General features: G+C 40.6%; 1 protein-coding gene across 1 annotated transcript in view; it reads right to left on the bottom strand.

The window, feature by feature from the left end:
* Positions 1–463: 463 nt before the first annotated feature.
* The window catches only part of LOC121861268 (neuroparsin-A-like), a 39,895-nt gene continuing 12,546 nt past the window's right edge, over positions 464–27,812 (bottom strand). Inside the window, exons 2-4 of the mRNA XM_042358913.1 lie at positions 10,698–10,778; positions 4,434–4,548; positions 464–1,575 (exon numbers count right to left, since the gene is read on the bottom strand). Coding sequence (XP_042214847.1) covers positions 1,447–1,575; positions 4,434–4,548; positions 10,698–10,759 — 306 coding nt within the window. The 5' untranslated portion in view covers positions 10,760–10,778 and the 3' untranslated portion in view covers positions 464–1,446. The remainder of the gene's footprint in view (positions 1,576–4,433; positions 4,549–10,697; positions 10,779–27,812) is intronic.

Here is a 27,812-nt window from a genome sequence, read left to right as displayed (position 1 = left end):
CCAAGTGCTCCAAGTAAGTTGCTTTTAGTCAGCTAAGAAACAGACTGGATTTTGACCACGTTCTTAATTTTCAGTTGTAGTTCAGACGCCTCAGAGAATATAGGTCGAGGAAAAGGGAGTAATATTTCAAAAGCTTAAATTAGAAAGGGTGAGTGGGAGTAAATAAAAGAGAGAGAGAGAGAGAGAGGGGGGGGAGCACATTCACTAATTCTCCTAAAATCAACATTTAAACTATACCAGCGTAAATTTTGGGGGGTAACTTTTTTCTTGCAGATAAATTAAAATATATTGTTGGAAGAGACACAACCCTGTGGAACTGTGTGAGAGGATATTTACTGGTCTGAAATATTTTAGTCTATCACTGTGCAGTTCCACAGCTACACTAACAGTTCATAACTTTTGGTCACTTTCTCTGTATGAACTGGCGGTTAACTCCCCAAATGTCTTAAGAAAAACAATAACGAAGCTGTTTATTATTTATTTTATTGTTATAATGATTTGTTGAGAAACATCGGGTTTACGTATATATTTATCACTGGCCGGTTCCGTAAGATTTGATCCAGCCTGGAGATCCGTTAAGTTGTGTAGGCTTTCGGCTCGCTATGAGCTATAAGTATCACAAAGCAGTAAGTTAGTGACACCAGTTTCCTGGGCAATGGTGTCACACATATCTGGGAAATGTAGTATATATTTACTTTTCTTACACCGGTTCTTACCACCATCGTCCGGCAACTGACCGAGCTTGTCTGTTAACTAACAGTACTCGTCCGGTAATTGACTGAACTTATCCGACAGTTTAATTGAATTCATCAGGCAATTAACAGATATTCGGGGAAGATTTGCGGAGTTTCGCTGTAACAACAAAGAGGGCAACTAAAGATTGACCAAGATCGTCCGGCAGTTAACCGTATTGATGGCAGTAGACCTACAGCAAAAAGTTAATGAAAGACCGGAAGTGAAAGCGAAATCCTAGAACAGGGGTTCTCAACCAGGGGGGAATTTACCCCCTCAGGTTTTCAGGGGGGGGGGGGAAACTGATACTAATATGGAAAAAATAAAGGATTTTCAGTATTATATGCATATTATTTGGAATGCACTTTTTGAGGCAGACAATCTTGGAAAGGAGGGGGGAATGACATTCTGACATATGGTGAAAGGGGTGCATGGGGCAAACAAGGTTGAGAACCACTGTCCTAGAAGGACGTCGACGCCTGAAGAATTTTCACCGCCGAAGAATAAACTTCTTCTGCAAACTGCTACCTGTAGACGCTAGCCTGGCCACTCCGCGAGCTCCTCTGTGATCTAAAAAGAGTATCTGATTCACAAATAATAATGCATCTGTCAGAGGCTTCCAGGTGTGCATCTGAAGATTTTTATAGCCAACAGAAGCTGCAGAGTTCACGTGCAAGGTGCGCCTTGGAGGGTTCTTGAGTATCAGGCATATTTCTAGCAGAACCTGCCCAGTACACATTCAAGAGTACTAGTGCAGCCAGCGCAGTAGCCACATACACAGTACATCCCCTCTCCGCAGATGCCGTTCTCCTCCCAACGTCCTCCACATGGCTCATCTGGGCCCTGTAAATAAACATGTAAATTTTCATATCGTGAAGCTTAGCAGTAGTTAGGTTAGTAGAAACTATAATGATGCTATGTTATACATGAGAAGAATTTGCTCTGTACTAGATGTAAACAGAGAAACCAGATACCAGATGAACAACGATGTTAAAGAGAAATCCGACTGTGAGGAATATTTAGGATTAATGATAAGTAGGGATCTTAAACCTAGTAAACAATGTCTATTTGCTCGAAACAAGGCTAACAAAGTACTTGGGTTCATACAAAGGAGTGTTAGTTGCAAGACTAGCGAAGTCATCCTAAAACTATATCTTGCGCTTGTGAGACCTCACTTGGATTACGCAGTTCAGTTCTGGTCACCGCACTACAGAATGGATATAGAATCCCTAGAAAGAATTCAGAGGAAACTGTAAATATTCAGCGAAGGCAGGCACTTTAGTTATTTGTTACTGAGGAGAAGCCTGTAAGGCTAGAGGCTACATCTCCATTAACAGTTTACTCGAGTCTGAGAACTACTGGACGTTTGCTGAACAACTTGCTTGTCCTTCGGACTGTGAATGCACCGTCACCAATAAATGTGGAATTGGCTGATGCAGTTAAGATACATAATCCAGAATTATTTTTCTATGGTTTAGCGTAAGGTTTTAATTTTCATCTATTGGCATTTCTATGAGATAGGCATCTTGAGTTGTACATCAATCAGTAGGCTTATCGTTAACCTGTTATTAAACATATTTTACACTTGAATTTTCCTTCTTAAGTTAGGCTTTACAGTCGTACTTAAATTGTTGATTACAAAAGTCATTACCACAAAACTGAGTCGTTGGTAAGTGGATTTTCCATCGGGATTCCGTTCCTATGTAGTGGATTGATATACAGTGCACGTCCCTCTATAGATTGGCAATGAAATAGTGCTTTTATTAAATATTTTGATTAAAATCATTTTAGGGGTCTTTGGACGACGCCCCCATCATTGGTGGAACACTTACAGAAAGAGACCAAGAAAGAGTACCTCTGGACACCTACTACCTATACACCTTTTGCACTCGACATTTTATTTAGATCTCACTTGGCTTCCGGATTACTGCCCATTATCTTGAGCTGGTCATAAGACGTAATGCTGTCAATGAATTCGATGTCATGCAGGATTTTGCTCCTTACGCACCCAACGTGATGCTGGATTTTGCTGAGAGAGAATCTTCGTAGAATCTTATAGCGACACACGGAGCGAGAATGGCCCTCCTTAAACAGCCCTCATCTGAACCATTGGGATTACTTACAAAATTGGGTACACAAAATCTAGTGGCTAGGAGTCTAAACATACTTAAAGCTAACAGTTGGTAAGAAGTGAGAGAACCTTCTCACAAAATGACAGTGGGTGGGTGGGAGGACAAACAGTCGTTTGCTTGAGCCTCTCACGCACGTCTAGATTTTATTGTTTGTCTGTTAATGATTATATTAATTCACAAGTAAACGTCTTCACCTGCATATCATTTTATCTACATATTATATGTACCTTCTTGTTTCTGAAATAAAAGATGTTTAAGAAGTGAACTTGTTTCACAACACCTTGTATATCTGTGAACTTAAATAAATTTGTTGGGAAATACACAAAGAAATATATCCAGTTGTAAGACCTTCTAAACATAGGTTATGTCATGACACAGACCGTGAAAAAGTGGTTGTAAGACAATATTTTGTTTGAATCAAGCTCGTAGATTATCAGTGTGTGCATGTGTAGTGTAGTTATCATTGCTCCTTTACTAGTGAACGTGGACGACCCTGAACCGAGAGCGATTAACTGAGTGAAACTGGTGACACCATTATATGTCACTACTCAACAGGACTTACATTTAAAGTAAATCAGATAATTCTGGAAGGATAAACTGTATCAGCATTTCAAGATAAGATGTATTTACCAGATACATTCTCTTATAAAAATATCTCCTATGAACGGAAGGTTTTCTTGAGTTTGAATGTTTATTTGATATGAATTAGAAAGTATCACCAGAAGCCGTCGATAGGCTCGTTCACAACCCTCAAGATAAAAACCAATAAAATAGTCACTATTAATTTTCCTACTCTTAAAAGGATGGGATTGTTTTGCGACGTTCTAAACCTGAATATCTTCCTACTGTTACCCCGTATTATATTTCACATTTAAGGGAGTAGTTCCAGGAGAGATAAAACAATTGCCTGTCTAGATTGACAGCAAAAGAGTGAAGAAGGGGTGTATCGGTGAGCCTGGATGCAACTCTACAGTATCATGTTACTGGTCTTTAAGGGAGTTAGTTAATAAGGAATTCTAGCCCACCGTTTATCATAACTTTGTGGTGTACATGATCGAGGACTAGAGTACCAATGGCCAAACAAAAAGGTGACACCTTAAGATCCTATATTAATTGGATGGAAGGAATAGACTCATTACAACTACATTAATGGGGGCAAATAAAGACTGCGTCAAACACGGCAGCCATAGTAATGTGTGACAATTACAGGATTAGGTGTGGAAAGAGACGAGTATAGTAGAATGAAAATATAGATAAGTTGGGTGATGAACTGACAGTTTGAAAATTGTAGTGTTGATTTTTTAACAGAAATAGTAGTTGTTAAAAAATAAAATTATATTAACTTACTGGAAGACGAATAAATTTGTCCTACAGGATATCTCAATAAGAATCTACCCAGAGTTTCCAACCCCATTAAAACACCCCTTAATATACGAATCCGACTTGTATACATAGTCAACAAAACTAAACCAGTTAAACTTATACGGTCATGTGTGAACCGTTCCTCCAATCAAATGATTCGGAACTAGAGAGAGATGACATGAGGGCGGCCTGTTAGGGAGCACTGACCTTGCCACAGGCTGCGTTGCCACACCATCCCAGCACCACACCATACTTGCACTGTGAAAGGTCTTCTGGAGCTATTTCGTTCCTCTCTGGACAAAGAGGAGTGGCTGCTGCGTTTCTGTTGGTGAAGACAGAGATGAGTGATAAGAGTATTAGTATGTTATGGAGGTAGATTGTAATGGCTTGTACACAGTCATGCAGGAGGGCAGGATAGGACTAACGAGAGCACAGTATAACGATGTTTATGTGTCACCGATGTTGTGATCCGATGTGGCCACCAACTATCAGTACACGTTACCTGTAACCCGCACTGCACTGCAAATGTCTATTGGAAATATGGTGCTGTTTCCTTATAGTATGAAATTATCGAATCTTTAAACAACGATTACTCGGGTGGATCTGCCAGTTGGCGTTAACCTCAAAAAGTTGTCACTGCAACTTACTTTTAGTGTCGTATTCATAAGTGTAGGACCAATACAAATCTAAGACAAATAACATGTACAGGTACTTTCAATATTTTCTTAAAGCCAGAACTTTTGGTCATTCTTGTGGTTTTGGTAGTCTGATATCCAGCCACGTGTTCCGTGTAAACGATTCTGTTCAACGTAGATCTTTCCTTTGGTTAATATGACTATCATTTACAAGTGTTAATAAAAATCTTAAATGAGCACATTAGTGCTGTCGCATGACCCTTCAGTGTGCACAGAAAGTGAAAGAAATTCATCTTATGACTTATCCATAGCTAGCAACAAGATGGAGGAACCGTACCGTGTGACCTTGCTCTGGGTAGTTGCAACCAGCGGGATAACGAGACTACATTGAGCACTTCAGGCAGCGGCCTGGAGGTCGTCCACCGAGAACCAGCGCGAGATGGCCACAGACGACCTTAACGAACAGCCTTGTTGGTCAGAGACCAGCCAGGCAGTCACACGTGATATGACCCGTCACGCCAGATTTACTGCGGAGGCAGCTGCAGCAGCAGCCTAGACGTACGACTGAACCTTATGTTCACTAATTCCTTGGCGCTTTCTATCACACAGCTGAATATTATATTAACGTAATACATTGCCATATGTGACAAAAACATGTTGATACTCATGTGCTACAATCGCTGAGTAGGTTGCAGCTGCTGCGAAAGGAGTAAAGTTGATGGGCTGTTGATGTGTGTGCGTCGCCGGCGTGTTTACCGCCAATAGGATAATGACCCGCCTCGGTGCTCGCCGCCCGCATCCCTGTGTTGCTTGGCGCCAGTACTGCCTCCTCCCACACATGCTACCATACTCTCTCTTCTCTCTGGCCTAGTACGTGACGCACATAACGCACTGTCAATACCAAAAATACTCTCTAGCTCCATGTAAATATTTCAACCGGAAAAAACGATGAACTACGCAGGAGCTCCAACGATCTTATACGCGCCCAGTATAATGTCCCAGACATCACGACGGCTAAAAATACCCGACGTCCTTGACGGAGGATATGCACTTGTTGGTGTTCATTCTCCTGGCAGACGCAAAATCCCGCACCCAGTGGTGGTGGTCTGTTTTTGTAGTTTTGTCTTGTTGGTTATAGTCCCTGATGTTGCTGCATAGACAGTGTTGTCAGAGTATATAGTTGTGTAATTAGTGTTGCTGCCATAGACAGTGCTGTCAGAGTATATAGTTGTGTATTTAGTGTTGCTGCCATAGACAGTGCTGTCAGAGTATATAGTTGTGTAATTAGTGTTGCTGCCATAGACAGTGCTGTCAGTGTATATAGTTGTGTATTAGTGTTGCTGCCATAGACAGTGCTGTCAGTGTATATAGTTGTGTATTAGTGTTGCTGCCATAGACAGTGCTGTCAGTGTATATAGTTGTGTGTATTTAGTGTTGCTGCCATAGACAGTTGCTGTCAGAGTATATAGTTATTGTATTTAGTGTTGCTGCCTGCTTAGACAGTGCTGTCAGTGTATATAGTCACGTGTATTTAGTGTTGCTGCCATGAACAGTGCTGTCAGTGTATATAGTTATTGTATTTGAGTGTTGCTGCCATAGGCAGTGCTGTCAGTGTATATAGTCGTGTATTTAGTGTTGCTGCCATGAACCCAGCAGTGCTGTCAGAGTATATAGTTGTGTATTTAGTGTTGCTGCCATAGACAGTGTTGTCAGAGTATATAGTTGTGTATTTAGTGTTGCTGCCATAGACAGTGCTGTCAGTGTATATAGTTGTGTATTTAGTGTTGCTGCCATAGACAGTGCTGTCAGTGTATATAGTTGTGTATTTAGTGTTGCTGCCATAGACAGTGCTGTCAGTGTATATAGTCGTGTATTTAGTGTTGCTGCCATAGACAGTGCTGTCAGTGTATATAGTTGTGTATTTAGTGTTGCTGCCATAGACAGTGCTGTCAGTGTATATAGTTGTGTATTTAGTGTTGCTGCCACAGACAGTGCTGTCAGTGTATATAGTCGTATTTAGTGTTGCGCTACAGACAGCATCAGAGATAAGTTGTGTATTAGTGTTGCTGCCATAGACAGTGCCTCAGAGTATAGTTATGTATTTAGTGTGTTGCTGCCATAGACAGTGCTGTCAGAGTATATAGTTGTGTATTTGAGTTGCTGCCATAGACAGTGTTGTCAGAGTATATAGTTGTGTATTTAGTGTTGCTGCTACAGACAGTGCTGTCAGTGTATATAGTTGTGTATTTAGTGTTGGCTAGCAGACAGTGCTGTCAGAGTATATAGTTGTGTATTTAGTGTTGCCGCTCAGACAGGCTGCTGTCAGAGTATATAGTTGTGTATTTAGTGTTGCTGCCATAGACAGTGCTGCAGGTATATAGTTGTGTATTTAGTGTTGCTGCCATAGACAGTGCTGTCAGTGTATATAGTTGTGTATTTAGTGTTGCTGCCATAGACAGTGCTGTCAGAGTATATAGTTGTGTATTTAGTGTTGCTGCTAGACAGTGCTGTCAGAGTATATAGTTGTGTATTTAGTGTTGCGCCATAGACAGTGCTGTCAGAGTATATAGTTGTGTATTTAGTGTTGCTGCCATAGACAGTGCTGTCAGTGTATATAGTTGTATTTAGTGTTGCTGCACAGACAGTGCTGTCAGAGTATATAGTTGTGTATTTTTAGCGCTATGACAGTGCTGTGAGTATATAGTCGTGTAATTATGTTGCTGCCAGACAGTGCTGTCAGTGTATATAGTTGTGTATTAGTGTTGCGCCATAGACAGTGCTGTCAGTATATAGTTGTGTATTTAGTGTTGCTGGCAGACAGTGCTGTCAGAGTATATAGTTGTGTATTTAGTGTTGCTGCCACAGACAGTGCTGTCAGAGTATATAGTTGTGTATTTAGTGTTGCTGCCATAGACAGTGCTGTCAGTGTATATAGTTGAGTATTTAGTGCGCTGCAGACAGTGCTGTCAGAGTATATAGTTGTGTATTTAGTGTTGCTGCCATAGACAGTGTTGTCAGAGCATATAGTTGTGTATTTAGTGTTGCTGCCATAGACAGTGCTGTCAGTGTATATAGTTGTGTATTTAGTGTTGCTGCACAGACAGTGCTGTCAGTGTATATATAGTTGTGTATTTAGTGTTCTGCCATCAGACAGTGCTGTCAGTGTATATAGTGTATTTAGTGTTACGCTATAGACAGTGCTGTCAGTGTATATAGTTGTGTATTTAGTGTTGCTGCTACAGACAGTGCTGTCAGAGTATATAGTTGTGTATTTAGTGTTGCTGCCACAGACAGTGTTGTCAGAGTATAGTTGTGTATTTAGTGTTGCTGCCACAGACAGTGCTGTCAGTATATAGTTGTGTATTTAGTGTTGCTGCCACAGACAGTGCTACAGTGTATATAGTCGTGTATTTAGTGTTCGCTACAGAGACAGTGCTGTCAGTGTATATAGTTGTGTATTTAGTGTTGCTGCCATAGACAGTGCCTCAGAGTATATAGTTGTGTATTTAGTGTTGCTGCCATAGACAGTGCCGTCAGAGTATATAGTTGTGTATTTAGTGTTGTGCCATAGACAGTGTTGTCAGAGTATATAGATGTGTATTTAGTGTTGCTGCCATAGACAGTGCTGTCAGTGTATATAGTTGTGTATTTAGTGTTGCTGCCATAGACAGTGCTGTCAGTGTATATAGTTATGTATTTAGTGTTGCTGCCACAGACAGTGCTGTCAGTGTATATAGTTGTGTATTTAGTGTTGCTGCCATAGACAGTGCTGTCAGAGTATGTTGTGTATTTAGTGTTGCTGCTACAGAGCAGTGCTGTCAGTGTATATAGTCGTGTATTTAGTGTTGCTGCTACAGCAGTGGCTGTCAGTGTATATAGTGTATTTAGTGTTGCTGCCATAGACAGTGCTGTCAGTGTATATAGTCGTGTATTTAGTGTTGCTGCCATAGACAGTGCTGTCAGTGTATATAGTTGTGTATTTAGTGTTGCTGCCATAGACAGTGTTGTCAGAGTATATAGTTGTGTATTTAGTGTTGCTGCCATAGACAGTGCTGTCAGTGTATATAGTCGTGTATTTAGTGTTGCTGCCATAGACAGTGCTGTCAGTGTATATAGTTGTGTATTTAGTGTTGCTGCCATAGACAGTGCTGTCAGTGTATATAGTCGTGTATTTAGTGTTGCTGCCATAGACAGTGCTGTCAGTGTATATAGTTGTGTATTTAGTGTTGCTGCCATAGACAGTGCTGTCAGTGTATATAGTTGTGTATTTAGTGTTGCTAATATATACAGTAGAGGAGAGTGAGATCAAGTCCCTAGGGGACAGCAGGGGTCCACAATGTTCCGGTCAAAAGGCAGTGACCCTTACTAATCTTCTTAATCCAAAGAAATTGACCATGCCAACTTTAAGCACAGCAGCTGTCCGTAGTCAGGTCAGAGGGTAAGATGACTCAACCTTCTCACCTGGTTACAAATCTTCTTAATCACAAAATTATCCAGTTTGTACATACCATTACTCAAATTCATGTTGACAGATTCGGTATGTTTAATGAGACTGGATTTTATAATGTTCCTACTGACACGGAAGCGCTTGGGAACTTCGTGTTTTCTTGTTTCCTTGTGGTTATAAGCATACAGTATGCTTGAATCACGCTCACCTACAGTGATTTATTTGCACACACACACACACACACACACACATATATATATATATATATATATATATATATATATATATATATATATATATATATATATATATATATATATATATATATATATATATATATATATATATATATATATATATATATATATATATATATATATATATATATATATATATATATATATATATATATATATATATATATATATATATATAATTGAAAACGTAATTTATCACTTTTAAAAGTTTTCGAATAGATAAGATATAAATGGAAAATGAGGCTATGTCGCAAGTGTCCCCAGCCTCACATTGTACTCCTATCATTGGCCATTTAAGCTTTAAACACAACGGACTTTCTTGTGACATTGGGAAAGTTTTTTGTTCTTAGCGTGAATGTTTCTTAAAAACTATTGAATTAATGGTAGAACCACACTTTTATTTCCAACTTCGCTGTTAAAACATAAGATTAAGAGCCATCCCCACAGTGCAAGTATTCTCTCAAGAGTTGTCATTATTTTTCATTAGCATTCTGAAGACGCCCAATTGCGTCTTATTAGGCCTAATGATCCTCGTTGACAGGAGATGAAAAAAATACAGCGAAGTCATGGCCAGGCATAAAACTGCCAAAACAAGTGAGAAATTTGTTACGTTGATAACCTCTAACTTACTGTACTGTCTTTCTCAACAACGTAAATATGTTAAACGGTCGAGCGGCTCAAATGTTCACAACTCTTAATTCTTTACTGGTGCTATCTCTTTATAATTGTTTCTTTTACATTTACAATAACATATTCACAAGTCTGCCAACTCATTAGTCGTTCAGTATCTTTTATAAGTCACACGGTGATCATAAGTAAACATTAGAGATTTGCTGGACCAAGATGAGCTCCCCAAACGTACAAAGAAACATCACTTGATCACGGGCGACCTTGGTGAATAACCGGAATACTATAGGAAAAAGAGATATCGAGAATGAGGAAACAACAGAGGGCTTGGCAGATCAACTTTACCTTTGGATATAAACAATGTATCAACTAATGATAACGTGGCGAACTTGAAGGATAAACATATATATTTTCATGTATGTATGTATGTATGTATGTATGTATGTATGTATGTATGTCTGTATGTATGTATGTATGTACAGTATAGGAAGAGCACAGTACTTACTGGACGAGAAGGAGGAGGAGGAAGGAACAGGAGACGACGCCGCTGATGCCGGAGCACTTCATGTTGATGGTGGTAGAGTGGCTGTAGGAAAAAAATGATATTGAAGGACTGAAACCTGTCATCAACGCCAGGCTCCACACTAAATATAAACACAGATTCTCGTTGCAAAGAATCTACAATTATTATATTACTATGTGATGTACTGTACAGTGTATATGTCCTCTATAGAAAAACCAATGTATAAATCTAATGTATACCTATTCGATGTATAGAAAATCAGTGTATTAATCAAAAGTATACCAATGCATTGTGTGGGTAAATGCAGTGTCTATCAATAAGTTCGCTGCACACATCTAGTGCATAATGCTTCATTGCATAAAATCTTACAGTTCACTAATTCCACAGTGCTTAAGTCCGGTGTATAATCTAACAGAAATAGGTGCATTAATAAATACTAAACGAGGCTACACGAAGTGAATCCAGAGCACCGATAACTGCAAGATTTATCCACACTATATATCTCCAAAGAGTACTACTATTATTTGGGAATTTTTATACCTTGCACTTGTGTGTGTGTGTGTGTGTACTCTAGTCTCTGGATTAAAACAAAATACAAGATATTCACAGAGCAAAATTACAGATAAAATTGCATCAAGTGAATACACACATTAATATGTCATGAACACTGGAACAACTAAGTGTCATCCAGGGTCCATAGTTAAACGGGAATTGTTGTTTGGCCGGATGATGAATAAAAGAACGTCTCCAAGGATTGTTAGTTCATTTTGACGCCATTTTGGAAGCCATTTCTATACTGTGTCTTAAGGTAACTGGTTAGATACTAAATCACGCCTCCAGTTAACAATTTTAGATTGTGAAAATGTTCCTTGAAAATATTTGACAAGTATACACAGGACACAGATGCAAGAAATATGTATCATCTCGAGCAGATTCATATACACATCCAAGCTTCAGATGTGTGCAGAGGCGTCCGTTACTTATTTATAAAACACAGATTTAAAATTATAAAAGGAAATCACGCTGGAGTCTATTGTAGGCGGGTTGTGTGCACAAAAAAGCTGGCTCATGTGGGCACAGTGGGTGAGACGTGAATACACACCAGCCGGCTCATGTACAGAAAGGGTAGATCATGTAATCACAGCAGGCAGGTCATGTTCACAAAGCAGCTGCGTCATGCACACATATCTACCTGGCAACAAGTGAGTAGTAAACAACCATTATACGGGAAGTGTACACATATTAGGTAGGTAGTACACATCATCTGAGTCATGTACACATACGCACGCAGTATGCGGGTAAAGGACGCACAAGATGCGGGATGTGTACATGCATCACACAGAAATGTGCTCATAGTAAGCATCAAGCAAGAGGGTAGTGTACACATACCCTGTAGATCATGGATATTATACAGTATACTTAGCAGATATTATCTTGATGATGAATATATTCGCACGGGGCAGGAGGACAGTGTAGTACTGTAAATATAACACAGAAATCTGCCTGTATACAGCAAGTAATTCGTGTACACTCGCCACAAAAAGTTCTCCAACACTTGGGCTAAATATTTCAGAATGAAGCACTGTGTCACGTGTCATCTCAGAATGGTTGGTATGCCTGGTTATGAAGTGACTCAAAATTCCGTAATAATATATGTTGATCGTCTTTATAGTATTTACGGATGAAAAGAAGTAATTAAATTTGTAATAAAACTTCCCCAGAGGCAATGTTCAGATTTCTCGTTCGTTTTGTCATATTGTACAGTATGTCATTTAGAGCGTTTGAGAACTTCTTGTGGCGAGTGTTCACACAGTAGGTGGGATATGTACACACTGCAGGGAGTTAGTATCTTCACAGCAAAAGGGTAATATACACACAGACGGTGGATAGCGTATACACAACAAGTGGGTAATGAATGCTCATCAGACGAGCAGCTGGGAGCAGCTGGGTCACTTTCCCTCCAGACGGTGGACGTGTATCCACAGCAGACGTTTAGTATGCACACATTAATGTTCATTACATGCAGGAACTGTTCATACAGTAGGAGCGTAGTGGACACATAAAAAAGATGGACCTTGTACAGATAAAAACGGGATTATATATACATTACATGCAAAAAAACGACCACGGGGCATTGAGGTTTTCAAAATTACCAGAAAGCGAAATTTCGTTATAGGTTAGGTTAGGTTAGATAAGGTTTGTTTAGGTTATTTGGGTTAGGTTAGGTTACGTTAGGTTACGTTAGGTTACGTTAGGTTAGTTGAATTTTGAAAAACCCCAAAACAAATTATGGTCGCTTTTTTTGGCGAAGTGAGCGAATTTGCTCATTGAGCCCATCATATACACAACATGAGTGCAGTTAGTAAACACATGGCAGGAGAGTAATGTACACACAAGAGAGGGTTGCAAGCTTACACACAGCCAGGGAATGTAAAAACAACAGGCTGGCAGTGTAGCTTAGATGCTGGGCTGTGTAACATGTGGGTTATATCCACACAGTTATTGGATTAGGGACAATATTGTGGACAGCTCAGGTGGGTTGTGTATATACATCTGGCAGAAGATGTAATATCAATAGGCGGGTATTAAACACACAGCAGATGGCTTGAGTACACACAATATAAGTTCTGTACACATAGTTTGCGGTCAACATCAAAAGTACGCGGATAGTACAGTAATAATAGGTGAGTGTATAATAACAGCATGCGGTTAAAGTAGCAAGAGCAGGTGGACGGTGTAATAACAGTGGGCGGGTAGTGTAATATACCAACACTGGGCGGTGTGATAACAGTGGGCGGGTAGTGTAATATACCAACACTGGGCGGTGTGATAACAGTGGGCGGGTAGTGTAATATACCAACACGGGCGGTGATAGAACAGTAGGCGGGTAGTGTAATATACCAACACTGAGCGGTGTGATAACAGTGGCGGGTAGTGTAATATACCAACACTGGGCGGTGTGATAACAGTGGGCGGGTAGTGTAATATACCAACACTGGCGGTGTGATAACAGTGGCGGGTAGTGTAATATACCAACACTGGGCGGTGTGATAACAGTGGGCGGGTAGTGTATTATACCAACACTGGGCGGTGTGATAACAGTGGGCGGGTAGTGTAATATACCAACACTGGTGTGATAACAGTGGGCGGGTAGTGTAATATACCAACACTGAGCGGTGTGATAACAGTGGGCGGGTAGTGTAATATACCAACACTGGGCGGTGTGATAACAGTGGGCGGGTAGTGTATTATACCAACACTGGGCGGTGTGATAACAGTGGGCGGGTAGTGTATTATACCAACACTGGGCGGTGTGATAACAGTGGGCGGGTAGTATATTATACCAACACTGGGCGGTGTGATAACGTGGGCGGGTAGTGTATTATACACACTGGGCGGTGTGATAACAGTGGGCGGGTAGTGTATTATACCAACACTGGGCGGTGTGATAACAGTGGGCGGGTAGTGTAATATACCAACACTGAGCGGTGTGATAACAGTGGGCGGGTAGTGTAATATACCAACACTGGGCGGTGTGATAACAGTGGGCGGGTAGTGTAATATACCAACACTGGGCGGTGTGATAACAGTGGGCGGGTAGTGTAATATACCAACACTGGGCGGTGTAATAACAGTGGGCGGGTAGTGTAATATACCAACACTGGGCGGTGTGATAACAGTAGGTAAGTATAGCAATAACAGCAAGTGGTTAGAATAATAACAACAGGTGGGGGGAGTAGTAACAGCAGCAGAAGTGTGGTGATAGTAGAGTAGGTAGATAGTAACACACACACACACACACACACACACACACACACACACACACACACCGGGCGATATTGCAGGTTCCATACATCCTCAACAATTTGGCAATATGAGAACTTCCTCTACCCCACATTGACTTAAATAAGGCATTCAGCCAATAACAGTTTGAAGCCATCGACCTCAGGTTTGGTAGAAGTCTTATACAGTGGCTACCAGACTTACTTAGTGACCGACACCAAGCCAAGCCATACGCTTCCGGTGCCTCCACCTTTCAGTCATTCACCTGTGGCGCCCCCCAAAGCAACAAAAGGACCGTGCCGCTTCCTCATCCTTATCAATGATGCCCTGAGCTCCCTTGCTGGATATATATATATATATATATATATATATATATATATATATATATATATATATATATATATATATATATATATATATATATATGTCGACAACATCTGGATCAGTGTCAACAACTCGGTCCCCGACTACAGCAATAACATCATCAACCATACCAAGACCATCGTTATGCACATCGACCTCTCCTCTGTCCCTCCCTCCCTCCATTACTTTGGGCCCCAACCCAACCCTCCAGGTTGTAGACTCCACCAAGCTCCTCGGCGTCACTATAGATAAACTGAATTGACACACGTCAGTGTAACGGTCATATCTTCCAGCTTTTGTCTCCACCTACTCCGCCGCCACAAGTCCCTCGGAGTTCCTGCATCTGAGCTCTTCAGTTCTTACTCTACATTCATACTTCCTGAACTCACCTTTGCTTCCCCTACCTGGTCTTCCTCTTAAATGCCACAGAACGAGAGCACCGTGAAAAGGTGCAGAAGAGGGCGTGCAAGAATATTCTCTTCCTCTCCTGCACATATCAAGAAGCACTCAACATACTGACCATTTCAGTTCTCTCTGATCACCTTGACCTCATCTGCAAGTTACAGGAGAAGCTTCTGCATCATCCTCGGCTCCGGCTTCCACCCGAGATCCTCATTCGCGAATTGCTGTTCGACACTATTGCCGCATTCAGCTCATACGACCACTTCAATCGCTATAAGAACAGCCCAATCCCAACCACTGTAAAAATTTTCAACAACTCATAGTGTGTTCATTCCCTGCCAATTTTACTGTACTTTCTTATTGTTACTATGTTGAAACGTTGAATGACTCCCCCTCCCTTGATATTATATATGATATTTGTACCACTTATATTACTTATATATTATTTGTCAATCAAGTGACCCATTCCTCAATTATGTCACTTTCATTATCTCTATTGACTGTATTTGCAAACCTTTTCCTACCATGTTCTTGCAATAAACAGTGTTATTTTTATCCTTATTATTATTATTATTATTAATATTATTATTATTATTATTATTATTACTACTACTACTACTACTACTACTTTTTTTAATAAAACGTGGCCTCAGCTTCCCCAATAGCCACACCTTCGCACCATTTAATTACCTTAATATTAAATATCCTAATATAAGAAGCTATCCTATCTGTGTTAACTCAGTTGAGCCAGATCTATGCGGCATTCAGTGACAGTAGCCTCATAGTCAATATCTGCAGCAGTTGTCGGAATTGGGGGAAGCCTCTCGTTCCCCTGAGGCAGAACAAAGCCGACCGAAGGAGAGAGAAAGACAGTCGACATCTCATCCAGGCTGTAACATAACTTCTGGGCTGCTGCTTCTTTCGTTCGGAGATCACCTCCGTGAGTCTGGCGTAGAAACATCTTGCACTTGGGCCCATCCACCAGAGGTTGTGAACACTGGGAGTGAAGCTGCCTTGATCAACGTTTTGAATTCTCTCCCAATATGCCCTTCTCTTGTCGTTCTCATTCCTCCTATGTGCAGCATCGAGAGCTAGGTTACAGTGACATGCGGCCATGGGATAAAATCCTGATATCAGCTCTCTGTCCCTGCGTCCAGAATCCTCGAGCACTGACGTCAACACAGGCTTCGTTAGATGTGTTTGAACTCCTATGTTGGAAGATCTCGCCATCCAATGGAGGATCGGTTCTACCATGACATCCCGGCAGATTTCCTTCAACATATTTGCTGTAAGGTCCTTACTTCGTCATGCCTCATGCATATAGGCCCCTTTCTTGCACACCATGGCGTGATCGCCGTCATAGGAAGAGCCACCCGCATTGGGAGAGAACCTTCTACTGGCCGACCGCATCTTGGAGCAATGGCATCTGTAAATTCTTCTTTGTTAAGATTGAAACCGTTTGCCCTTATCGGTAACGTAGTTAACAGTTTGAGGCCCACCTCCTATAGCTACTTTTTCAAATTTTCTGGAACCTGCAGCAACAGTTGCTGCAACTTGTCATTTTGGCAGTGCTGTCGATCTGTCGTAATGGACCTACAAATCTCGTTTACTTCACTGGTATCGACCTCCCCTGTTGCGTTCTGGGCTATTATGTGGTCCGTGAGGGCTGCCGTGAGCTTTAGTGAATTTTGAAGTTCGGTGGCTGCAATCTCCTCTACTACTACTACCTATTTTTTATGTGGCCTCCAGCCTCCCTCAATAGCCTCACCTTCGCTGCCATTTTATTACCTTAATATTAAATATCATAATACATAAGTAGCTATCCTAGCTGTGTTGAGGTAGTTGAGCCGCAGATCTATGCGGCATTCAGTGACTGTTGCCTCATAGTCAATATCTGCAGCTGTTGTCGGCATTGGGGCAGAAGCTCTCGTTCCCCTGAGGCAGAGCAAAGCCGACCGAAGGAGAGAGAAAGACAGTCGACATCTCATCCAGGCTGTAACATAACTTCTGGGCTGCTGCTTCTGTTCGGAGATCACCTCCGCGAATCTGGCGTAGAAACATCTTGCACTACTACTTTGCAGTCACTCGGAATCGAGTATGATGATCATCTAGCTATGATACAATGATATGAGTTTTTAAGGATGTCACCTAGGTTGGTGAGTTCTGAGGTAACTAAAGAGGCCATGCACAGGCCAACCGGCCTATTGCAGACTCCTTATTTTCTTATGTTCTTATGTTCTTATGAGTGAGCATTAACGGCACTAAATCCGATTGGAGCAACGTCACTAGTGGAGTTCTCCAAGGCTCAGTACTTGGACCATTATTATTTATTATATACATAAACGACATAGATATCGACATAGACAGTAAATCAAGTAAATTTGCTGATGACACTAAAATAGGGCGTGTAATTAAATCTGACGAGGAACTCCGCAAAACTACAGGAAGATCTAAAAAAAAATTCGAATGGTCTGAAAAATGGCAGTGGAAATTCAATTTGGACAAATGTAAAGTACTCAGTATAGGAGATGTAGAAACCAGATACCAGATGAACAACGATGTTATTGAGAAATCCGACTGCGAGAAGTTTAGGAGTAATGATAAGTAGGAATCTTAAGCCAAGTAAACAATGTGTATTTTTCTCGAAACAAGGCTATTAAAGTACTGGGTTCATACAAAGGGTGTTAGTTACAAGACTAGTGTGGTCATCCTAAACTATATCTTGTGCTGTGAGACCTCACTTGATTACGCAGTTCAATTCGGTCACCGTATTACAGAATGGATATAGAATCTTGGAAGAATTCAGAGGAGAATGACAAGACTAATCTCAGGCATTAGGAACCAGGTACAGAGACAGGTTAAAGCATCTTAATTGCACTCTAGAGACGCAGAGTGAGGGGACATGATCGAGGTGTATAATGGAAGTCAGGGCTAAAGGGACATTACAAAGGTACCAAACTGTCCAACCAGGAGCGAACTCGTAACAATGGTTTTAAATTAGACAAATTTAGATTTAGAACATTGGTTTGGAAATAGTAGTGGACGAGTGGAACAAGTTACAAATATCATTATTAACTCGAATACACGGATAGCTTCAGACATAGGTTGATGCTCATATGAGCAATGGGGTTGGGTGTAAATGGGACTGCCCAGTATGGACTAATGGGCCCTGCAGTTTCCTCCATTCGTATATGTAGACACACCTCTCCTGTAACATTACCCTCCTGTTGTGTGTACATAACCTTCCTGCTGTGTATACATTACCCTTCTGTTGTGTGTACATTACCTTCATGCTGTGTATACATTACCCTCCTGCTGTGTGTTATTTCCTGTTGTGTATACATTACCCTCCTGCTGTGTGTACATAACCTTCCTGCTGTATATACAGTACTCTCCTGCTAATGTGTATATATATATATATATATATATATATATATATATATATATATATATATATATATATATATATATATAACTCTTGTGTACATGCTATGTGTGACACAGGGGAAGGTAATGTACACAGGGAAGAAGAATATCATAGAGCTACATAGTAGAAGGAAGATCTACTCCTGAAGGCTGGTGTGCATTGTTATCAATAAGAATGTGTCTAGCCATAAGAGTGTTTCTGTACACAAAGCAGTGAGGTATTATACACATGGTAGAAGGACATTTTACACGTGGTAGGAGGACATTTTACACGTGGTAGGAGGACATTTTACACGTGGTAGGGGGCATTTACACGTGGTAGGAGGACATTTTACACGTGGTAGGAGGACATTTTACACAAAGCAGAATAGTTTTATACACACAGTAGGAGGAAAGAACACACACAGTTAGTTAGTAATGTACACAACACGAGAGAAGTATTAAAGAGTAGGACACGGAAGTAAGAAGTATGCAACAAGGAAGTAACTACGCAGATAACAGCAAGAGGTCACGAGGGCATGGACATGGGGCAGTGGGGCAGGGGTAATGAGGGTAGGGTTTAGTGGGAGGGTGTAGAGGAGGAGTGAGATGCAAGGAACTGAGAGAGAAGTGAGTGAGGGTGTGAGAAGTTAGGAACGAAAGGCCAAGAAACACAAGAGTGGCTGAAAGGAAGGGGTAGAAGACAGGGACCACGTGGGGAGGGTTGAGAGGTAACATGAGAGTGGATATAAAAAGTAAGGAGTCTGGGTAGGAAAGAAGGAGGGATAGAGAAGACGTAGGAGAAGAGTTAATTTAATGAACCATGAACCGTGTTGAACCATAGAGTGGACAGATGAAAGGAAAAGGGCCAGTAAATTACAGTATTAGTAGGAGTGAGAGTCTCTTGGAAGGTCGGGGAGAATAACTAGAAGTGGGTGGTGGGTGAGAGGGAGGAGATTCGTGCATGTAATAAGTAAACTATTCATGCAGAGTGTATAGAGGTCACTAGGCTTAATAAGTCTCTCTCTCTCTCTCGACTAATTGAGCAGCGCAACAAGGCATACTACACCAACAACCGCCTGTACAAAGTCTACGAAACCAGGTCATCAGGGAAATCACGTCAGCCAAGAAGTCTTATTATCCCAGGAAAGTGCACGGCCTCAAGGAGGTCGGCATCGGTCAGTGGAACTCTAAGGTAAAAGATCTCTGTGGTCTTAACCGTCAGTCTCCCACACTTCCTTTTATCTCTCATTTACCTAGTGAGGAGGCAGCTGAGACAATTAATAACCACTTTGCTACCATATGTCATACCATACCCAGTCTTGACCTCACTCTCCTCCAGGCCTACTTACCTTCCCCCTCCGCCCCTCCCAGTGTTCAACCATTTGAAATTACCAACAAACTCCTGAAATTTAAACCCAAACGCTCTATAACCCCAATTGACCTCCCAATCAAAATTTACAAGGAGTTTGCAGTCGAACTTGCCACCCCCTCTGTTCCATTATTAATGCATCCCTCAGACAAAGCAAATGTCCTAATGAATTGAAAACCGCATTTGTCACCCCTATTCCCAAGGTCCCCAAGTGACCTCAGGCCAGTTGCCATTACCCCCCAGTCTACTCTGTGAAGACTTTGTTTTTGAATGGGCATTTGCTAGTATTTATCAGTCAGTTGATCCACAGCAATTTGGCAATATGAGGACCTCCTCTATATCACACAGCTTAGTTAGTTTCCTGGATTTTCTGCACAAAAACCTGGAGAAACGTAAGACATCACTGGCCGTTGCCCTTGTCGACTTTAGGAAGGCCATTGCACTAGGGCTGCCCACCAACCTGGTCTCATGGCTCACTAACTTCCTGAGTGAGAGTCGTCAGGCAGTGCCTTCCTCATTAACACTTGGTATTTTATATACGCCCTTTGATTTATTTCATGTTTGTTCTTGATAAGTTTGCAAATGCCTATTGGCGATGAATAATATGAAAGAAGAGTTTGAGACGAGGGAGGGGGGCTGTTTGAGGGCTACGAGTTTAAAGTGTTTTGGTACTAGAGGGAGTGCTTTGGGGCTAGAGGGAGTGTTTTGGGACTAGAGGGAGTGCTTTGGGGCTAGAGGGAGTGTTTTGAGGCTAGAGGGAGTGTTTTGGGACTAGAGGAGTGTTTGGAGCTAGAGGGAGTGTTTTGGAGCTAGAGGGAGGTTTTGGAGCTAGAGGGAGTGTTTTGGAGCTAGCCCTAAAAGACCCTAGAGTATTTGGGGTTTTGGAGTGTTCTGGCACTTCTACACCGGATTATGAAAGTAAAGAGCAGTGCTGACGCAGTACACTTAATACTAATTCTTCTTTGCACAGGGAAACAGTGTACCCGGCACAGTCAACGACCACCTGTATTTCCTTACAGCTGGGTTAACTCGGGATACTCTGGACGCAAACCAATGACCGTTAGGACAAGAAGCAAGCATTGTATCCACTCGGTCACAACCGTCATCGGTTTGTAAAACATGAAATAAACTTCCAAAGACATGTATCACCTCAGTAAACGTTTCATTTCATGACTGAAATCTAATATGAAACTCGTAAGGTGTTCGTCGTCCCGTAACCTTCACCTTTTGACGATTTTGATCATTAGAGAGCTTCTAGTGACATACTGTCTTGACAAATTTTTAGGATAGAAACTACAATTATATGAAATTTCAAAGCCGGCTTTCTCTATGTAACTTTAGCCTTTGCTGACATCAACTGAGAGCAACGTATTCTTAGGAATCGTCTTGAATTACAGTATATGAAAGCTGAAAGAAATCCCCGGAGCTATTGGGAGGCAGTGTGTTAATCATTCATAGATATAATTTGACTTCTAAAGAGGAAAACCCATAATAAGTTAATACAAACATGTAAGTTCGAGACTTGAGTCTTGACTTGTAACACTTTCGCGCCTTGATGTGTCCTAGATCTGTGGCTCGTAGTTAGAAGATAATCTTTGTGTAGAGTAATATTAGCATGGTGGCATTACTCAGCAGGATGACAAAAAACTAGCTGTGGATATACAAGAAAATAGGAAATGGAACAATACACTCTATGTATCAAAAGTGTACGAATACGACACACATATCTTAATTAGCTTTCACTAGTTCCTCGCCCTTGGAAGAAAAATACAATTTTATCATTATCAATATTCGTAAGATGTGACCTGCGAAGAAGACCTTAAGTGGCAGACAACAATTCCCTTTATTGCAAAATATCACGTAAGATACTTCTGATAAAGCTTAATGTAATGTTGTCAAAGAATAATACAAGAGTTAACAGAGTAACGAGATTCTTTAAAAGAGTGAACAAAGTGTAGTCATTGAGAGACTGAGTTAGTAATACTATGCATAAATTTTAGAAACGCAATAAATTTTATCGTTTACAGAAGAATGTCACAGTTAGTGGTTTTCAGGATGTCTGTCACAGAAAAATGCCAGTGTAAGGGAGGAAACGATCTTCCTGCTGGTTACCGCTGCTAACTCGCTCGTTTGCTGGTGAGGACGACACTTGGGGCGGTTGGACAGAGGTGAGAACTGCAGCGTCTATCTGGGTCACAGGCAGATTCAACCCAGCCGCCATACAGTCACTATCTAGCTACCCGGCTGTTCGTCAAATTCTGGCTGTGATCTCATCATAGGTCCTGGACTCGTGGGCTGTGTCCCCAGACCTTCACCTGTCGACTGTCAATTTCTGGTCATCTACCACTACCATACCACGACCGTCAGTTCATCTCATTCCATCTGTGCCCCTGTGTTCTGCCATTTCAAGACGTCGCTCGAGTGTTGACGCCCCTCCCTGAGTGTGGATCACCCTGTTCCAGAACCTACCCCAGGCCACTGCTGTAGGAAATATCTGTTCATTGTTTGATTCTTTCAGTTGTTGACTCCATTAATTGTTTGATTCTATTAATTGCTGACTCCCATTAATTGTTTGCTCCCAATAATTGTTTGCTTCCATTAATTGTTTGACTCATTAACTGTTGACTGCCTTAATTGTTTGACTCCCGTAATTGTTTTTGATGTTTGTTGAGTGGTGTCAGGGTTTTGTGTTATATTTTTATAGTAAAGAGATGTCAATCTCTAACGGTTGTTTGTTATTCCTCGGAAAACCATGGTCCTTGACTTTCCTTTATTAAGATCCTGATTAGCCTGGTAGAGTTTCTATCCCCAAAGTCCCAGGCCTTTACAGCCAGGATTGAGTTTTAAGAAAACTATCCCAGGATAGTTATCCGAAGAGGATGTTCTGGGTAAGGGTATCATTCAACTCTGAGAAAGAGACTCCTGACTGATCTCAGGCAAAAATATATAAAGAAACTAATATGAAAATGTGTAAGCAGTTAGAGAACTAACATATTATATAGTCCAGGAGCAGTAGACAAGTTTGAGATAAGAAAAGGAAACAATTCGTTCAAAGCTGAAATTTTCAGGAATGTGGAAATATAATTAGAATACCATATCCAATTACACCTCTAACACCTTGAGTAATTTAAGATGACCCAAGAGTTCTGCTCTGATGCAAGATTTTCATAAATCACATATACATATTGATAAGTGACACTTTATCACTTAGTAATTACAAATGACTCACAACCAGTTATGCAGTTAGTACTGCATAATGGATGATAAATTAAATCACCCAGAGTATGGTCATCTGTCAATGTTATACAATATAACCCTTTTTTTAAAGGTTATCCATAAATAATTACATTGCATGTGTATAACTTGAAGGCGGATATCATAATCAAATCATACTAATAGTTACATTACAATTAGTACAATTACGGGACAAACACAAACAATAAGTTAATGTACCCATAACATTTACTACACATGGCTGTATAAATTGGAACTAATATTCCTCCCTGGCGATGCCATCCCCATTTACTGGCCTCTGTTTGACCCATCCATTGCTGTATAGCAAGGTAGGCTCAGTAACTGCAGAGCTTGGGTGGGGGAGGCACTCGAGCTTGAATGTTAATGCAAACGTAGCTCACATGCCTATATTTGTTTATAGAACGAGTCTGGTGAGTTCCGTATAAAATCAAAAGGAAACGTAACCCGCTCTTCAACATCTTCATGAGCACTGTCCGGTCTGTAAAAGACATTGAGCCAATAAAATCTTAAGAGTCTGACAACACCATGTCAGTATTGCTGTTGTGTCCTGAGTTCCTAACCATCAAACGCGATGATTGTGTCAGCAGTGATGAATAAACATACAATATATATATAGCCTGGAGTAAATGACCACCAACAACCACATGAAAAACTCGTGCTTTTAGAAATGTTCCACTTTTGCTCCTTTCTGTCTTTGGCAAATGCCATTATTGAACAAAACAGTTGTTGTTGGGCTAATTCATAGGCAAGGAAATCTTCCATTTCACTGGAGGCTATTACGACACACGTGATTCTCATGAGGAGCAGGTCAGGGGTAATGTCAACATCTTGTCCTCGCACTACAATTGCATTGTTGGATGCCGCAATTACCATGACTTTATATTTTTGCTACAGCTTCAGATCTGCAAAGGACACCCTTGATTGCTTGAGAGGCAGATATCTAATATACTATAGGACTAGGCGTGTGTCTGTCTGTCTGTCTGTCTGTTTGTGTGTGTATCTGTTCTGGGCAGCCGAAACGACACTATCGTTTTTCATCAAACTTGGTGGAAAAATAGCAAAAACTTCGTAGAGTGGAACAAACCTGGTCCCATATCGATGGTTTCTTTAGGAAGCCATGAATTAATCATTTTATTTACGCTGAAAAACGATACAAGTATACGGACTTGGCGCACCCTCATTCGCTGTACGCCGTCAGCCCACTATTGCAGTTATCGTACGGCTCCCTCCTCCTCCCCCACTTTTTTCTTAGCCTACTTTTTAATGTTGTTTGGATTAGTAAAGGAAAGGAAGATGAGTAAATAGAAGAATAAGGGTAAACAGAAAATAGTTAGAGATAACAATTGGGAGCTGAGTTTCATCATGGGTCTGGATGCGCAGTTTCAACATTACCAGACGACCTTCCCTACAGTGTATACTTATTCCTGTGGGTGACTGTACATGGAAAAAGAAGAGATAAAAAGATAATAACAGGAATTCATGGAGAGATGACTACAATAGACACAGGGTGAATATAGACAGTGAAACAGACAGGAGGTTGACAAAATAGACAGATTCATACATGCACAAATGACAATATGGCAAGTAACATGACAGACAGACAGCTGACTGACTGGTTCACATTAGACAAATAGGCAGACACACGCCAACAACGGAACAGGCAGACTACTCAACACAGGAAAAGACAGACAGATTTGACGACATAAAGAGTACAGACGGGCTTACATTCAAACATCACGCAGACGAACAGACAGTTGAGATGGCAATAAACAGGACGGATAGACTTGGAGACAGATTAGAAGGCATTTATAAACAAGAATAACACCAAATTGACCATAGCTGCGTCGGTGAGGGTAGGAGGTCTTATCCCCAGCGTAAATAATAAGACGCATTGACTAACACCCTCGACCGGAAAGGACATCGATGGTCGGTCAGTCGTATGAATGGGCCTAAAACTGACTAACGTAGATGATGACTATGATGACTTACACAGGTGATGACAAGCAGATGGTGACTAATCTAACCAGAATCAAGGTTACTTCTCTTCATAATATAATTTATCTCGGAATGATCATCGTTGATTCCAAAATATATATATTTTCTTTATAATTTAACCTCTCTTATGGCGAATATTTCTTTAACTAAATATTCTAACCTTTATTCTATTCCTTGTTATAGTATTTTAGATACTGTAAGTATCACGACCACGACCATGATTATAACAACCAGGACCATGATTATAACAAAAAGAACATGATTATAACAACACGACCATGATTATAACACCTACGACTATGATCATAACAACCACGACCATGATTATAACAACCACGACCATGATTATAACAACCACGACCATGATTATAACAACCACAACCATGATTACAACCCGACCATGATTATAACAAGCGACTATGATTATGACAACCGACTATGATTATATCACACACGACCGTGATTATAACAACCACGACTATGATTATAACAACCCACGACCATGATTAAAACAACACGACCATGATTATATAAACCACGACCATGAGTATAACAACCACGACCATGATTATAACAACCGACTATGACTATAACAACCACGACTACGATTATAACACCCACGACTATGATTATAACACCCATGACCATGATTATAACAACCACGACTATGACTATAACAACCACGACCATAGCATAACAACCCGACCATGCTTATAACAACCCGACCATGAATAACAACCACGACCATGATTATAACAACCACGACTATGATCATAACTACGACATGATTATAACAACCACGACTGATTATAACAACACGACCATAAATTTTAACAACCGACCATGATTATAACAACCGACTATGATCATAACCACGACCATGATTATAACAACCACGACCATGATTATAACAACCAAGACCATGATTATAACAACCACGACCATGATTATAACAACCACGACTATGTTATATCCCACGACCGCAGTTATAACATTACCCTTCGACTATGATCATAACAACCCACGACATGATTATAACAACACGACCATGATTATAACAACCGACCATGATTATAACAACCACGACTATGAATATACCAACGACCATGATTATAACCGACCATGATTATAACAACCACGACCATGATTATAACAACCGACTATGATCATAACTACGACCATGATTATAACAACCGACTGATTATAACAACCACGACCATAATTTTAACAACCACGACCATGATTATAACAACCACGACTATGATCATACGACCATGATTATAACAACCGACCATGATTATAACAACCAAGACCATGATTATAACAACCACGACCATGATTATAACAACCACGACTATGATTATATCACCCACGACCATGATTATAACATTATAACACCTACGACTATGATCATAACAACCACACCATGATTATAACAACCACGACCATGATTATAACAACGACCATGATTATAACAACCACGACTATGAATATACCAACCGACCATGATTATAACAACCACGACCATGATTATAACAACGACCATGATTATAACAACCACGACCATGATTATAACAACCAAGACCATGATTATAACAACCACGACCATGATTATAACAACCACGACTATGATTATATCACCCGACCATGATTATAACATTATAACACCTACGACTATGATCATAACAACCACGACCATGATTATAACAACCGACCATGATTATAACAACCACGACCATGATTATAACAACCACGACTATGAATATACCAACCACGACCATGATTATAACAACCACGACCATTTATAACAACCACGACCATGATTATAACAACCACGACTATGATCATAACTACGACCATGATTATAACAACCACGACTGATTATAACAACCACGACCATAATTTTAACAACCACGACCATGATTATAACAACCACGACTATGATCATAACCACGACCATGATTATAACAACCACGACCATGATTATAACAACCAAGACCAGATTATAAATAACGACATGATTATAACAACCACGACTAGGATATATCACCCACGACCATGATTATAACATTATAACACCTACGACTATGATCATAACAACCACGACCATGATTATAACAACCACGACCATGATTATAACAAACCACGACCATGATTATAATAACCACGACTATGAATATACCAAACCATTTAAACAACCACGACCATGATTATAACAACCACGACCATGATTATAACAACCACGACTATGATCATAACTACGACCATGATTATAACAACCACGACTGATTGTAACAACCACGACCATAATTTAACAACCACGACCATGATAATAAACCACGACTATGATCATAAACCACGACCATGATTATAACAACCACGACCATGATTATAACAACCAAGACCATGATTATAACAACCACGACCATGATTATAACAACCACGACTATGATTATAACAACCACGACCATGATTATAACAACCACGACCATGATTATAACAACCACGACTATGAATATACC

This window comes from Homarus americanus, unplaced genomic scaffold (assembly GCF_018991925.1).
Source record: "Homarus americanus isolate GMGI-L3 unplaced genomic scaffold, GMGI_Hamer_2.0 scaffold5212, whole genome shotgun sequence".
Classification (NCBI taxonomy): domain Eukaryota; kingdom Metazoa; phylum Arthropoda; class Malacostraca; order Decapoda; family Nephropidae; genus Homarus; species Homarus americanus.
The sequence above is the reverse complement of the archived record's forward strand: the minus strand, read 5'-3'. Positions and strand labels throughout refer to the sequence as shown.